Genomic DNA, 16,082 nt, shown 5'->3' with positions numbered 1-16,082 from the left:
ACGCGATGTGATGAACTTGGATTTGAAAATTGAAAACCAATTGATTTTGCTTAGCTTTGTAGTGTATTGACGTATTGTGTATGTATATTTAATACATTTTCCTACAAAGAACAGAATAGTTTATAAACACATTCACAAATATAAAGTGTACCTAATAATAGAATATTTAAAAATATATTAAATATTGTTAAAAAATGCGATGATAATAAACTTTCATTCAACTATAGTCTTATAAATATTATATTTATAATTACAATTTATAATTTAATACATTTTTATCTAGATATTGTTTACTGGGTTTGTCGATCATTTTATTCCCTCGATGTAATTATTAATAAATACTTCGACATTAAAAAATAATATGACGTATTAGGTTAGTACAGGTACCTATAACTAGATACCTATTTAATACTTTAATAGCCAAAGCTTAGGTATATTAAGAAACCTTTAACATAGTATATTAAAATTTAGCAATATTCAAAATTATTTTGAATTGTATAATTGTTTTAAGATATTATCTGTGTAGTGTGTTGTGATTTTTAAGAGGATATCAACGAAAATATTTTTTAAAACAAACACCTTAAAGATACTTACAAAACAAAAACAACCGGTCAAGTGCGAGTCGGACTCGCGTACGAAGTGTTCCGTACCATCATCTATAAACATGTTGGCAACACTGCTTATTCTAGAATTTTTAGTATTCGCTGATATAGCGGCAACAGAAATACATAATCTGTGAAAATTTCAACTTTCTAACTTTCATGGTTCATGAGATACAGCCTTGTGACAGACGGACGGACGGACAGCGGAGCCTTAGTAATAGGGTCCCGTATTACCGTACACAACCCTAAAAACAATGATTAACAACATTATTTAACATTGCTGATTTTCGATAGCTACCTTAATTTTTAATTTTCTAAATATTTAAATGTATACATGCAAAAAAACTCACATCATAGTCCATTATAGGTAACTTTGAATTTATAAAATATATTTTTTGTTTCATCACTTTTGTGTCTTCATGTTTATAAAATATAAAAAGGTGGATAAGTGGATGTCGCTCTGCTGTACAGTAGGTTACAAGTGGGTCACTGTAATGGATGGTGTTAAATTTGAATTCAATGATATAATATCATTGTATAAGAAAAACGATTCTGAGCGAAAACGGTCAGTCAGCCTATGATTTTACCAAGTATATTTGATGATATTATTGTGAATAAAGTAATTTATATATAACCTATTTACTCGGAGCCTTGTTTTAAATTTTCAATCTTTAGCCATAAAAGTTAAACATTTTATACATTTTTAACCACAAAATAATTAATAAATTATAAATTTGATAAATGTTGTCAAAATTTGAACTTTAAATGCTTATAAAAAAAAATTGTGCCAATGTATTTTTAATATTTTTCAACTGCTATTAGAACGATATATCAGGAGCCTTATATCAAATTTTCACGCTTTTTTACCGAACAAATAAAAATTTATTGATATTTATAGAAAAAAAAACTAAAAAAATTGAAAACTGGCAATGTCCGTAAACAGCTCAAAAAGAGTCAAAATATTTTCAAAATTGTATGGTGTATAGGAAATGCTAATATAAACATTCAGTGAAATTTTCATGTATCTACAGTTATTCGTTTTTGAATTACAAGAAAATAAGGAAATCGGTACATGAGAAATCGAGTGAATATCTAATGTTGTAAAAATATGAATTTAAAACGCTCATAAAAATTTAATTTGACTTTCTTGTAGAAATTTTTTTTTTGATAAAGTTAGACAAACTTATGAGGAATCTTGTATTAGATTTTAAAATCTTAGATTTAAAAAGAAAATTTTTTATGAATTTCTAACTCAAAATAATTTGCAAATTTTCGTGATTTTTCCGTATTTTTCAAGATTTGAACTTTAAACGTGTATAAAAAAAAACTGTGACTAAGGATTTTTAATTTTTTTCATCTGCCTTTGAAACAATAACCTAGGAGCCTTCTATTAAATTTTCAAGCTTTTTTACCCAACAAATAAAATTTTATTGATATTTATAGAAAAAAAATTTAAAAAAACTGAAAACTGACAATGTCCGTAAACAGTTCAAAAAAAGTCAAATTATTTTCAAAATTGTATTGTGTATAGAAAATGCAAATATAAACAACCAGTGAAAATTTCATGCATCTACGGTCATTTGTTTTAGAGTTACACCAATAACCAAAATCGATTTTGTTAAAAATCGATTTTGCGTAAAAATTCCCGTTTTTCCTTAATTTTTCTTTTGTTTTTCACATCGCTTTTGAAAACTACTGGGAAATTAAAATTTTGACCTCCCCAATGCACCAACGATATTCACTTTCCCATCGAACAAGATACTGAAGTCGAAAATCGAAGCATTATTTCGACTACTTATCGTGTACACAGACACAAAAATAAAAAAATAAAAAAAAAAATAAAAAAAAAAATAAAAAAAAAAACACACATCATTGTAAAATCAATACATTCATCGTTTCACTCAGAATCTAAAATGCCAAAGCACTAGGTATTTAAATTAAATTTCACGATTACACAATATAATAATTTGTGGAAATATCGACGCACCTCAAATACTGTAACGACTTAGCATTCGCATCCCTGCAGGTAATACTCGTAATAAAGATTCATTTTACATTCCACTAGGCCGTAGCAATTTTGGAAGAAATGTTCCCTTAATAAGAATAATGTCCATATTTAATAATTATCAATAATTTTGTACTTAGAAACATTCATTATTTTTATTCATGTATAACACATAAATGTTTTATTTTTTATTATTACAGTTTTACGTAGCTACTTGTATATTTATTGTATCATAATATAACTTTTTTTTTAATACTTTTGTCAATATTGTAATAAAGACCGACTGGCGTTAATTAATAAAAATAAAATAAATAATGTTATAAATTATATAATATACCAATATTATTAATTACTTTTAGAAAAGTTTTGAATATTTTTGAAGTTTTTTTTATAACATATCATAAAATTTGCCTATATCAAACCCCTTGTATATTATGTATAATAGTTAATTCGTTTTAAGATTGTATATACCCACTACTATAGTGTCTATCTTGAAATTGAGAAAGTACCTATTTAAAATACCAAAAATAATATAAAAACACTTTTCTCACTGCATAATTTACTGAAAGTCACTGGCCACTGCAGTTAATATAATCAGTGCTGATGTTCCCACCATTTTTATGAGAGTACATGTATACCTAATAGTGCACTAAGCTTTATAATACCATATTTTTGGTGCAACTCTAAAACAAATGACCGTAGGTACATGAAATTTTGACTGAATATTAACATTTTCTATACACTATAAAATTTTCCAAATATTTTAACTTATTTTGAGCTGTTTACGGACATTTTCAGTTTCCATTTTTTTTAGTTTTTTTTCTATAAATATCAATACAATTTTATTTGATTGTTAAAAAACCTTGAAAATTTAATAGAAGGCTCTTAGGTTATTGTTTCAAAGGCAGATGAAAAAAAATTAAAAATCCATAGTCACAATTTTTTTATAAGCATTTAAAGTTCAAATATTGACAAAATACGTAAAAATGACGAAAATTTGCAAATTATTTTGAGTTAGAAATTCATAAAAAATTTTTTTTTAAATCTAAGATTTGAAAATATAATACAAGATTCCTCATAAGTTTGGGTAGCGGTGTCGTATGCTATCTACGCACTGAATACTAGTTTCGTATGCTATCTACAAATACCTTCTAGGAGATCGTCAACCTAGAGAAGAAATTGTAGAATCAGGATCTAGCAGTTCTGATACTGATACTGAATTAACTTATCGAAATTACGGTGTACGCGTACAGGGGCCGTGGGTGTTTGGAATGTGTTGTAGACGTGATAATATAGTAGAACGTCGATTGTTTATCGTTCAAAAAAGAGACCGCGCCACTTTGCTTCCAATTATTAAAAGAGAAATTGAGCCATCAACCTAACCATTTTTTACAGCTGTTCAAACGATCATGGCTATATCCACAATACCGTAAATCATAAAATTAATTTCATTGATCCACAAACAGGAGCTGAAACTCAAACTATGGAATGTTATTGGCGACATATAAGGGTGAAATATGGTATAAAATCGTATGGTGCCACTAATTTGCTGGAAAGGCAGCTTAAAGAAGAATGGTGGCGCTGCATAAACACAACAAATACGTTCGAAACATTTTTTATTGATATGAAAAATACTTTTCAACTTTAATTGTGCGTAGATAGCATACGACATAATTTATACGTAAATAGCAATGTGTAGATAACATTCAGTGCGTAGATAGCATACGACACCGCTACCTAAGTTTGTCTACCTTTATCAAAAAAAAATGTCTACAAGAAAGTCAAATTAAATTTTTATGAGCGTTTGAAATTCATATTTTTACAACATTTGATATTCACTCGATTTCTCATGTAACGATTTTCTTACTTTGTTGTAATTAAAAAACGTATGACTGTAGATACTTGAAAATTTCACTGAATGCTTATATTAGCATTTTCTATACACCATAAAATTTATAAAATAATTTGACTTTTGAGCTGTTTACGGACATAGTCAGTTTTCAATTTTTTCTATAAATATCAATAACATTTTATTTGTTGGGTAAAAAAGCGTGAAAATTTAATGCAAGGTTCCTGATATAATGTTATAATAGCAGTTGAAAAATATTAAAAATACATTGGCACAATTTTTTTTTATAAGCATTTAAAGTTCAAATTTTGACAACATTTATCAAATTTAAAATGTAATAATTATTTTGTAGTTGAAAATTTATAAAATGTTCAACTTTTATAGCTAAGGATTGAACATTTAAAACAAGGTTCCACGTAAATAGGTTATATATAAATTACTTTATTCACAATAATATCATCAAATATACTTGGTAGTTGGTAATATCATAGGCTGACTGACCGTTTTCGCTCAGAATCGTTTTTCTTATACAATGATATTATATCATTGAATTCAAATTTAACACCATCCATTACAGTGACCCACTTGTAACCTACTGTACAGCAGAGCGACATCCACTTATCCACCTTTTTTTGTATGAATCTCATTTATATAAAATATAATATCAAGTCGACGGCGACCGACCGTATATTGTAGGTACAATGATTTCATATTTTCATAGCTTACACTAGTCTAGAACCAATCCATCAGGTACAATGATTTCATATTTTCATAGCTTACACTAGTCTAGAACCAATCCAAATTAAACTACTTTGATATTTTTCTCTTATTGTCTTGTTGTTTTAATTGAGGTTTTTCGATAAAGAACAAGTGGTTTGACAATGGATTTGACCATCGAACCATTGACCGCAAAATCCCAGTAAATACGACAATTCGCGATGAAAACGAGAAGCCTTTTATTAGTACATCTTTGATCATATCTGGATCGCGGACCGATACCGGTGTCTTACTTGGAACAGCGTATACCTACTCCGTATTCGTATGACCAATGAACGCATAATAAAGATTAATGTAAAATTTCACCGGGTTTTATAAATTTACTTATAGCAAAGTTCAAGAAGTTACCGAACAACGGAATCGGTTAACGGTTTCCAGTAAGCCATAATATGGAACATTTTTATGTTTTTTACGAGTTTTTACCACTTCTTATAAATATTTAAACACAAAAATAATAGACGATCGTTACTTCCTTATTGGTTGATCCAATCAACAAAATATACTCATTATTTCAAGAGACACAAAGGTTTTTTAAAATATATCTTTTAGATAATTTTAAGTCGTTACAAAATAAAATTTTTGAAAAAATAAAATAACTACTATTTTTTATTGTTAGGCATAATTTGTTGAGGTTTTTCCCTTTTGTGTTTAAATGACAACTTATATTTTACTTTCTGAGCTTAGCGATGAATGTATTAAATTTACAGCATGGTTTTTTTTGTACCTATATTATTTACATCTATCGCCTCGATTTTTAATTTTGAGTATGGTTTATACTTTCTGATAGCAAATCGGATCTAGCTTGTACTTTTGAGAAATCAAAATTGAAAATGATCAGTATTTTCCAAAATAATTAGGAGAAAAAAATTGAAGGAATTTTAATTCATAAAATGTTTAGTAGGTATTTACCTACGATTTGAAAATTGAATATAAGATCCTCATATTAGTCATAACTTGTCATTACTAGAATTAAAAAAAAATTGTGCGTGATTTTATTCTATAAATAATTTGTATGTTCGTCCAAAATGTATATTTGACAATTAGGATATTCACGCAAAAAAACGATTTCATATCAAACACGATTTTCTTATTATATGTTATAATTTAAAAACGAATATTCGTATACTTGAATATTTCACCGAATTTTTTTAATAATTCGACTCTGTTTGAGATACATATATTATATATATAGACATTTTTTATTTTATATATTTTTTAGTTTTTTCTAAAAACATTGATAAAAAAAAATGTTCACTCAATCAAGAACCTTAAAAGTTGAATACAAGATATCTAAGTTCTTATTATAGGTATTTAAAAATATTAAAGATACGTAGCCACAATTTATTTATAAGATTTGAAGTAGGCATTTTGACAAAATCAAGAAAACATGTAAATTATTTTGTATTTAAATATTTTAAAGTGTTCAATTTTATAACTAAGAGCCAAGGTTTGAAAATGTAATATAACGGTTCTCATAATTAATAACTTACTAGAACCAACAAATCTAAAAAAAATATACAATTAATATAATTTCATTTTATAAATATTTTAAGTTAAAAAGTGGACGCAATTCAATATTTAAACAAAGAATAGGTAACGCGATTTAGTTAATCAGTTACCTATTTTGTCGTAGGTTATTTAATAATATTTTTCATGGGTATTTGATACTTTTACAGTTTTAACTAGGTATATTATTATATTTTATGTACGCAATGACATTTTCAAATAATTTAGATTTATAAATTATATTTTATAGCTTATTTATAGTTTATAGTGTATTACTAATAAGTAATATTAACATAAATGACTATAATAATTAATAGCAATATAATTATATAATAATAGGCTGACAGACTGTCTCTGCTCAGAATGGTTTTTTGTGTGCAAATATGAATGATTTATCATTGAATTCAAATTTAAAACATCCATTATAGTGACCCACTCGGCCACTCGAACCTACTGTGCAGCTGAGCAATAACCTACTTTTTAATTTCATATTCCTAAATAGAATATTATTGGGAGCATTTTGATCAATAAATCAAATTTCAGACGAGTAGTTTATTAGGTAGTAAGTAGATATTTTTTATAAGTAGATATTTTAAGTTTAGATGAGTGGAAGAGAATTTTGCGTTTTAGGTACTCCTATAATACCACTATATACTATGCTCATAACCATTTTAAATAACTTCTCATAAGCTACATTTTTCAAATTCAATTTTAATGTATCAAAGTACTCCGAAAAATATTCTACTTTGTAATAAGGAATTAAAAATGCATGTTGTCATTAAATAAAAAATGGAAATATATTTTTTAATAAAATGGATGATGGTATAAATGTATAATGTATACTCACCAATGGATTCATGTGCCTGGTTGGTAACATAAGTTAACACTGTTTTTAGAAAACTGACAATAATTATAAATTATAATTGAATTCTATTTTATAACTTAAGTCACTAACACTATTGTATTCAATGGGAGATTATCTGAATCGCTTAGCGTTTGGTGTAAGTTAGTTAAATAATTTTACAGTTCATAAACTTAAAAAAAATATTTAATTTTTGATTGTTTTTGTCTACATAGGTATTATATATTTTTATGAAATGTTGGAAAATATAAGCGTGTGTTACATTGTTTAATATTTTCTGACAAATAATACATCTTACTATCTTAATAATATTAATAACAACATATTTTGAATTACCTAACAATAAATATTTATTTCTTAAGTACTACATGCTTGCATAATTTGGTTCTTTTTATATCAACTATTACATCAATTAATCAATGAAAAATCTTAAATTTAATTCAAAATCTAATAAAATATTTAATGGCCAATTTTAAATCTATATTAACAGATTACTTTGGTCAAAAACAAAATTAATAGTATTAATTAAAGAAACCCATTATTATAAATTATCATAGTTTATCAATAAATTGATTGTTCAGTTGATCAATTATTTACAAAATTTAAAATTCAGTATATTATGCTAATATTATACAATAACATATACATGGGTATTCAAGGAAGACTTTGATTTTAAATATTTTAATTTTGTTCTTCTTAAATTTAAAATGAGATAAATATAAAGCATTTTTTAAATTTTATGAATAAATCATATTAATTACAAGTTATTGTAATTTATATACACAAATAATAATTACACATATATTATATGGGGTCAATCAATGTTTATAGATACTACAAAAAATAGCCTATTTTGCATTAGAATCTTAATCAGTAAGTACTTAATGACTGTATTCAGTATAATAATAAATAATATTATGTTTTATTATCAAACTACATTATACTGTTTAGTGTATATGCATATTGTATATAAATGAATATAAATATATTTTAGTAAAGGGAAATAAAAAATAATTTTGTCAAAATTAGATAAAACATCACATACCATTATAATAAATCAATGATAACATTGAACTCTATATCATGATTTACCACATTGATTATATAATATTTATTTGTTAAACAAAAAACAACAATTTGTGATATTTAAATTTCACATATTTAAGGTATTGTAAAAAAAAAAAAAACAGTATTCTAATTTCTAATGTTATAACTTATAACTTAGGTGTGTTTGTACAATAAAGATATCTATTAAGCAAAGTAACAAAAATTGTAACTAAAAATAGAATATTCAGTACATTTTAGCCAAATTAGCTGGATATTTTAGTTAAGGTTTTTATTTATCAACTACATAATATAATGTATGTGTACATAGCTTTAACATTTCTTTAAACATTCATTTTTTTTAATACATTAGTTTATTACTTATAGATTAAAAAATATAAAACTGTTACAATAATAAAAAAAAAATTCAGAATAATGTTCTCGATGCATAATAACTATACACCCTAAGGAACGTTGTTAGGACCATCGCAACCTACTGTAAGAACATTCGATACTAATAGCCATAACATTCAATTATTAGTATCTCAATTAATATTAAATGGCAAATTTGATTTATCAGCTGCCATTACAGCCAATATATATAAAATTCCAAAAATACAATTTAAATTAGCAGTTCGTTTAGGTACAGACTGAATATTTATACCGTCTCTAAACTCTCTTTCTATTTTAAACGCATAGCTCATTGTAATTAATGGCAATAAAAACCATTTAGAATATCTCACCGATAAAACAACAAACATAATATATGGAGTAAATAGAAGAAATCCATAAAAAATTATTGAAGCTGTTCGGCCTATTAATATTGCTAATGTAACAATACCAGCTTTTCTATCACTTTCTAAATCTCTTGTGTTATTACTATGTAATATAGCTTCAGTGTTTAATGCTAACGGTATAGCATAATATATTGGTTCCAAATTAAGTTGACCAGTATGAGATAAATAAGCAAATAAAACTGACGCAGGCCCAAACAGTATCAAGAATATTAAGTCTCCAAGAGCAATGTATTTGAAACCAAATCCACCAGTGTATAGAAATGAGATGCTCAAACCCCATAAATAGGCAGCAGCTAGATGACCCATTTTTGCTTGAGATATGATGGCGAGCCAAAAGAATGTAACAAAACTCAAAAAGTATAATATAGCACCTAACCTTTCAACTTCATTCTCAGACAAAATTCTATCCACCAAGGTTCGATCATCACTATTACCGCCATCAATGCCACGGACATAATCATAGTAGGTATTCACCACATTTCCAGCTCCATGAACCAAGGCAACCGTTAGTAGAGTCAACAGCAACGTCAGGAGACTAAATTCTATGTTGGAATTTAGTTTCTGAGCTATGGTGCAGCCTAATAAGGTTGGTATTATTGATGCACTCAGTGACCAGGGCCGAATGGCTAATACGTGAGACGGAAGTTTAGTGCGCAGGGACATAAATATTGAGGGTAGATGAGCAGCCACATTAGGCAGTGAATCAGCGGATGCAGTCCCACTGTTTGGCATCGTCTCAACACTTAGTCACCTGTAAAATAAAAGAGAAATCAAAAAGGAAAAAAAAACATTTATTAATTAGGTATTTAAAAATTATTTTACTATACAAATCAAACACTCACGGAATTAAAATTGTTTGAAGCCGAGCCAACAAGACCGGCGATACTACTTCGTAAGTGAATTATGTAATTACAACTCTAGTACCATGATGAAACTAATTAACTGAATATGGATCGAATATTCTATTAAGTACTGACTATATAGCGTTAGCGTATAAATGTATAATGTATATTATCCATCGGTCATCATATCAATAATCATTATTATTCACTATCATTTAGCAATGTTATCAACGATAGTAACGTCATGTGTTTGGCTATGCGGTTTAAACAATAAACGTGGTTACTTTAATTAAACGCCGTCGGGATTGTTGAGAATGAATACGATTACAACCATTGATTATAAATAATATAGTATTCTGTATTTATAATCAATGCTACAACCACTACGTCACTACAACAACCTACCTACAATAATCGTACATGAATTATTCATATATAATATATAAATATATAATCTCGATTGAAGATATCTATAGCCGTGTATTATTTAATACATCAATTGGTAATAATATTCAACCTTCAAACGCATAGATATATACAACAACTTATAGACAGCGGCTATGCCGTCTGTCCGTCTATTTCTTATCATCGAAGTCGGCCGCCATTTGCAAAGCAGGCAATGTTTACAAAATAATATTATCAGTTTATATGTATATAATATACTTATTAGTATAAACATAGTATACATGATTATGAATAAATGTAAACATTGCCCCTCGACATTGCCTGATTCATAAATGACGGCCGACTTCAATATAGGTCACAACTGTATTATTTATCTATTCTGTGGCGACTGGCGGTAGTTCCCGCAGTGAAAGTGGGCTCAACTAGGCTGCGCTGCACATGTTGTTCCATACTTCTGAAGTTCCGACTTTCTGAGTATGAACGAAAAACCAATTAAGTTGTGCATAGTTAAAAGCAAAAACAGCATAAATACGTAATTGTCGTAATCATCGTATATCATGATTAACATGATTCATGTCTATTTCTTACAAGTTTCAATTGAATTAAACGAATTATGAATAAACTTATATATGTATACTAGTATTACCATTGTCCATTGAGTATAGATACATTGGCCGAAATCCATTAAAATTTCAGGGGGGCTAACATTACTGACATCAATGTGAGCGGGGGAGGGGGCTTCGATCCTACAAAACTTGCAAGTCCTACAAGGGGGCTTGATGGACTTTTTATTGGGGGGAGGAGTTTAAGCCCCTTTAAGCTCACCCCCTTTAGCTAAAAAAATTTAATATTTTTTACTACAATCAACAATGTAATTTGAAAATGTTTGTATTTAAATTTTACAGAATTTTACAGAATCTATTAAAATATTATTGTTAATTTTTCGAAAATTATTTATTATATTATAATATACATTAATTTTTTTTAATGATAAGTAATAAGTTTATGGTATAATTATTTGTAATTAGTGTTTAAAAAAGTGTTCAAAATGCTTTAGAAAACGTTATATTTTATTTTTACAGAATTATACATACAGCCATATAGGAACATAATATAAGTATTAATACTGTAATATAAAATAATTGTAACGTTAAATATTAATAACGTGGTAATTATAGATTCTATAGATACTATAATTAGTAATTAGCGTTTAAAAAATATTTGTTCAATCATTTTGATGTGGTTTTGAGTAATATTGAAGTCTGGGGATTCCGACTACCTGCTAAATATATATTAGCCATGGTACCTACTATACTACCATGTAGGTAGTAGTATGTAGCCAGTAGATACTTTCTTTTTGGATCCTATAGTTTACTTAATATACACTATAATATAATATAGTTCCCTACATACCAGTTACTAGTTACTAAGCCACCAAGGTGGAAGGTGGATTACTTGTTACTATGTGGCATAGTTTTAGTGTGTCGGTAGTCGGTACCTTATATTATATCTTTATAAGTAGTTTCTGAGTACCTACCTAATTAGGATAGGCATAAGTTACATAATACTACAGTACATAATATTATCATTATGTATTGTAATATGTAAATTGTAATCTATCGGCTAGTGCGCTAAGCTACTGTTTATTGTGCGCCGTCAATTTATTGTACAACAACAACATTTGGTCAATTTATATATGCGTTCTGTACATATTTTTCAATATGCAATGAATTGATTTCTTCACGAATTTTACTTTTTCATTTTTATATTATTTTCTTGTTTAATTCTTGTACCTATATAAGTGATAAGGATAACTTTTAAGTTGTAACTATTCATACTAAAATCATTTCTAATTTTGGACATTTTTATTTCAGTTTTTGAAACTTAAGACTGACTAATTAAACGTGTAAAATAGTAGATCTCAAAATAATTTCTCAACCATCTTGAATCTGTTTATTTAGGATAAATAATACCTATTACTGCAATTTGGGGCAAAAAGCATTACAGCACATTACTTCAAAATGTAAATCCCCTTAAAAATGTTATTAGCTTACAACAATTTTAATTTTAGCTACACTATACCTCAAATTCTTAATCGAGTTATCAGGTGTTAAATGCATTTATATAAACATTGTATTTGTATACATATACAATGTATTCAAATTACATATTTAAATATTGGTGTAGATGGCTTATCAGTTAACTAATACTTATTAGTTATTAATTTATTACGGAACAAAACCACTTTACCGGCTGACCTATTTTTATCGATTTTGTATGGGACTTACGTATATTTACAAGTAAAAAACCATGGCGTAAAAAAAATCGACGAAAATCCAAAGTTCATGTTTTAGTTTTCACGCAAACGCTCTAGTTTCCATGCTTTTCAAGTTTGTTTTTTTGGAACTTACGTATTTGGATGAATGAAGAACGATGACGTGATCAGAATTTGTCCCTTTCGCTTTAGGGACTAAGCTAAATAAAGGCTATAATAATTATACAAACATATAATATGTTTACCTATATATAGGTTAAAAATGTATGATATATTTATGTTACGTAGTTAAGCTTGAAGGTAATATAATATTTAACAGCTAAAGTGAACAGACACTTAGATTGTCTCGAATGAATAAATCATTAATTTTTATTTATTTTTTAATTATATTATATCATTAGATAATTATTTTTATTTGTAACTATTACTGCTGTATGTGGTTAATCATTAACGATTATGTACCTATGTATTAACGAATATTTATTTTATAGATATCAATTAATGTCACTTCAAAGGTTAAAAATAATTTGTAAATTTTGAATTTGAAAAATTATGTCAAAATTTGAACTTTAAAAGCTTATAAAAAAAAATCTGTTTAAGTATTTTTAATATTTTTAAGCTGACATTGTAATAATGTGTGAAAAGCCTTGTACAACATTTTCAATCATTTTTACCCAACAATGTATATTTTATTGACATTTATAGAAAAAAAAAAAACTAAAATAATTGAAAAATTTATAATTTCAGTAAACAGCTCAAAACAAGTCAACATCATATTTTGAAAATGTTATCAAGTATAGGAATTGATAAAATAAACATATGGTGTAAATTTCATGTAAGTATCTAACGTTATTCGTTTTTGAATTACAAAAATTTTCAAGGTTATAAATAACGTAACTAATTGGTTATTTTCGTTAAAGTTATAGAACGATTTGTGTGGAATCTTTTATTAAAGCCTTATTTTGATAATATTGAATAAGGTTAAAACAAATGTAGGAAATGTTCGGGGGGGCTATGAACATTTTTGGATGGCTTAGCCCATAAAACCCCCCCGCCCCCTACTTGCGCCTATGCCTATGAGTATTATACAGTTTTATTACAATTCAAAATGTATTTGTAGGTGTATAATAATGTACACACCTAATAGTATTATATTTTAATGAACAACTAATATTCACACAAAAAGCACTCACGTTTCTCTAAAAGTTGCATCTTCAATATTTTTAAATAGGTACCTACATGAATGTTGATACTTATGTAGGTATCTATGGTTTTGATAAGATAAGTGTGCTAAATAAGTCAAATATACGCATTGCAAGTAGGTAGTTGGTATTCTAATATAAGAATAATAAGATCAGTTTTTAATTTTCATGATAGTGATATGCCTACAGCCTATCCTACATCAAACGTTATATTTTGGCCATTGTCGTTGTGAACTTGAATTTTCGATGACGCAATTATATTTTTTAACAGATGCTCAGCAACTCTACATTTTTAAATTCCTAATATGTATTTCTGTATCCAAATATCATATAAAAGTACCACTACCACATTGTTGAATAATACAGATAGGTAGTTGGATTATTTTTTGGAAAAGTAAAATAGTAATAATTTTTGTCAGAGATATTCAGAAATTTTTGATACTTTAAGCTTATTTTTTATTAGTTAGGCTCGAAGACGTTATTTAAAGATGTTCATATCCTTCGTTTGGAGTGTCACACAGGCCACAGTGCTTCTTATCGCTTACATAAAATACTTTACCGACTATAATTTACCTATAAATAATTTTGTAACAACGAATTTAATTTGATATTATATAATATCACTAACAATTGATATAATTATAATTGAAATATATAATATTTATGAAGCTCATGTAACAGTGCAAAATAATGTATAAGTATTGAGTAATGACATAAAGTACAGCATAAAATATACGTCAAATAAAACATTATATTATTATATATGATATATTTTTACATTTATTTGTACATATAAAAACAATGATAATATATATAAATTATATACACCACATAAATAAGTCATTATAACTATGAGACAATAATATAATAGGTACAATATTTTAATAAATATGAAGTTATTGAAAACAATAGATAATAATAATTATTAGATTATATAAAAAGAATAATAAATATGTCTAATAAATATGCTAAAATGTCAAATGATTCAATTGGCTATCTTAACTAATTTTCATCACAATATACATTTACACATATATACACATATCACATATTACTAAGAAATATTATGTAATTTTGTAGTATTCACTCCACATGATTAATTATTATTTAGGTACCTATTGCAAATAGATATATTGTTATTACCTAATGAAATTAATTAACTAAAGCCGAACTGTAAATTAAAAAAGTCTTTAAAGGTAAATTAGTTATTCATATAACTAAGAAAACAATTATTAACGCTGCATATGTATATTGTATATATAATTAATGTTATATTAAGGAATTTTGGGAATTTTTAATAATTTTAAAAGTTGCTATGCTGTATCTATAGTAGATGTCTAGTACTCGATTATATGAGTACCTAGTTATTGAGTAGGACACTGTAATGGATGTGTTAAATTTGAATTCTATAGTAAATAATTGTATACAAAAAATGGTTTTATGCAGAGACGCTCTATCAGCTTATAATGCTTATATGTCTAAGTAGGTATATGTTATTAGGTATATATTTGTATTGCGTTATTAATAATTTATTTTTCTATTAGTATAATAAGGTTATACTAATTTGTTCGAAAAAAAATCAGATATATTATAGAATATAAATATAAAAATATTATTAAAATATATGAACAAATTACTATATTTAGTTATTTAAAATCAATACAATATAGTCCACAATAAATGAATAAATAAACATCTTACAGTAACTTTTTTTATAATTATTTCAAATTAAAATAGTAACTTTGTTTTTAATTATATGACCATATTTTACCGCAGATGTATTCATTTTTGGCGTATAAACGAATATTTTAAAGAATATGGGTATTTCGTGATATTTGAGTGCATAATATAAATCCTAGGCCAACTAATCACCATTAACGTTCTTGATAGAACATCGTCATTAAATATGTCAGTAT

General features: G+C 26.6%; 1 protein-coding gene across 1 annotated transcript; it reads right to left on the bottom strand.

Moving 5' to 3' along the window:
- Positions 1 to 8,425: 8,425 nt before the first annotated feature.
- LOC132941881 (ubiA prenyltransferase domain-containing protein 1 homolog) lies at positions 8,426 to 10,569 on the bottom strand. The gene is made up of 2 exons (XM_061010100.1): positions 10,285 to 10,569; positions 8,426 to 10,193 (listed from the first exon to the last, which is right to left on the bottom strand). The coding sequence occupies exon 2, from the start codon at positions 10,172 to 10,174 to the stop codon at positions 9,191 to 9,193; it is 984 nt and encodes a 327-aa protein (XP_060866083.1). The 5' UTR covers positions 10,175 to 10,193; positions 10,285 to 10,569; the 3' UTR covers positions 8,426 to 9,190.
- Positions 10,570 to 16,082: the final 5,513 nt, after the last annotated feature.

This window comes from Metopolophium dirhodum, chromosome 3 (assembly GCF_019925205.1).
Source record: "Metopolophium dirhodum isolate CAU chromosome 3, ASM1992520v1, whole genome shotgun sequence".
Taxonomy (NCBI): Eukaryota; Metazoa; Arthropoda; class Insecta; order Hemiptera; family Aphididae; genus Metopolophium; species Metopolophium dirhodum.
The sequence above is the reverse complement of the archived record's forward strand: the minus strand, read 5'-3'. Positions and strand labels throughout refer to the sequence as shown.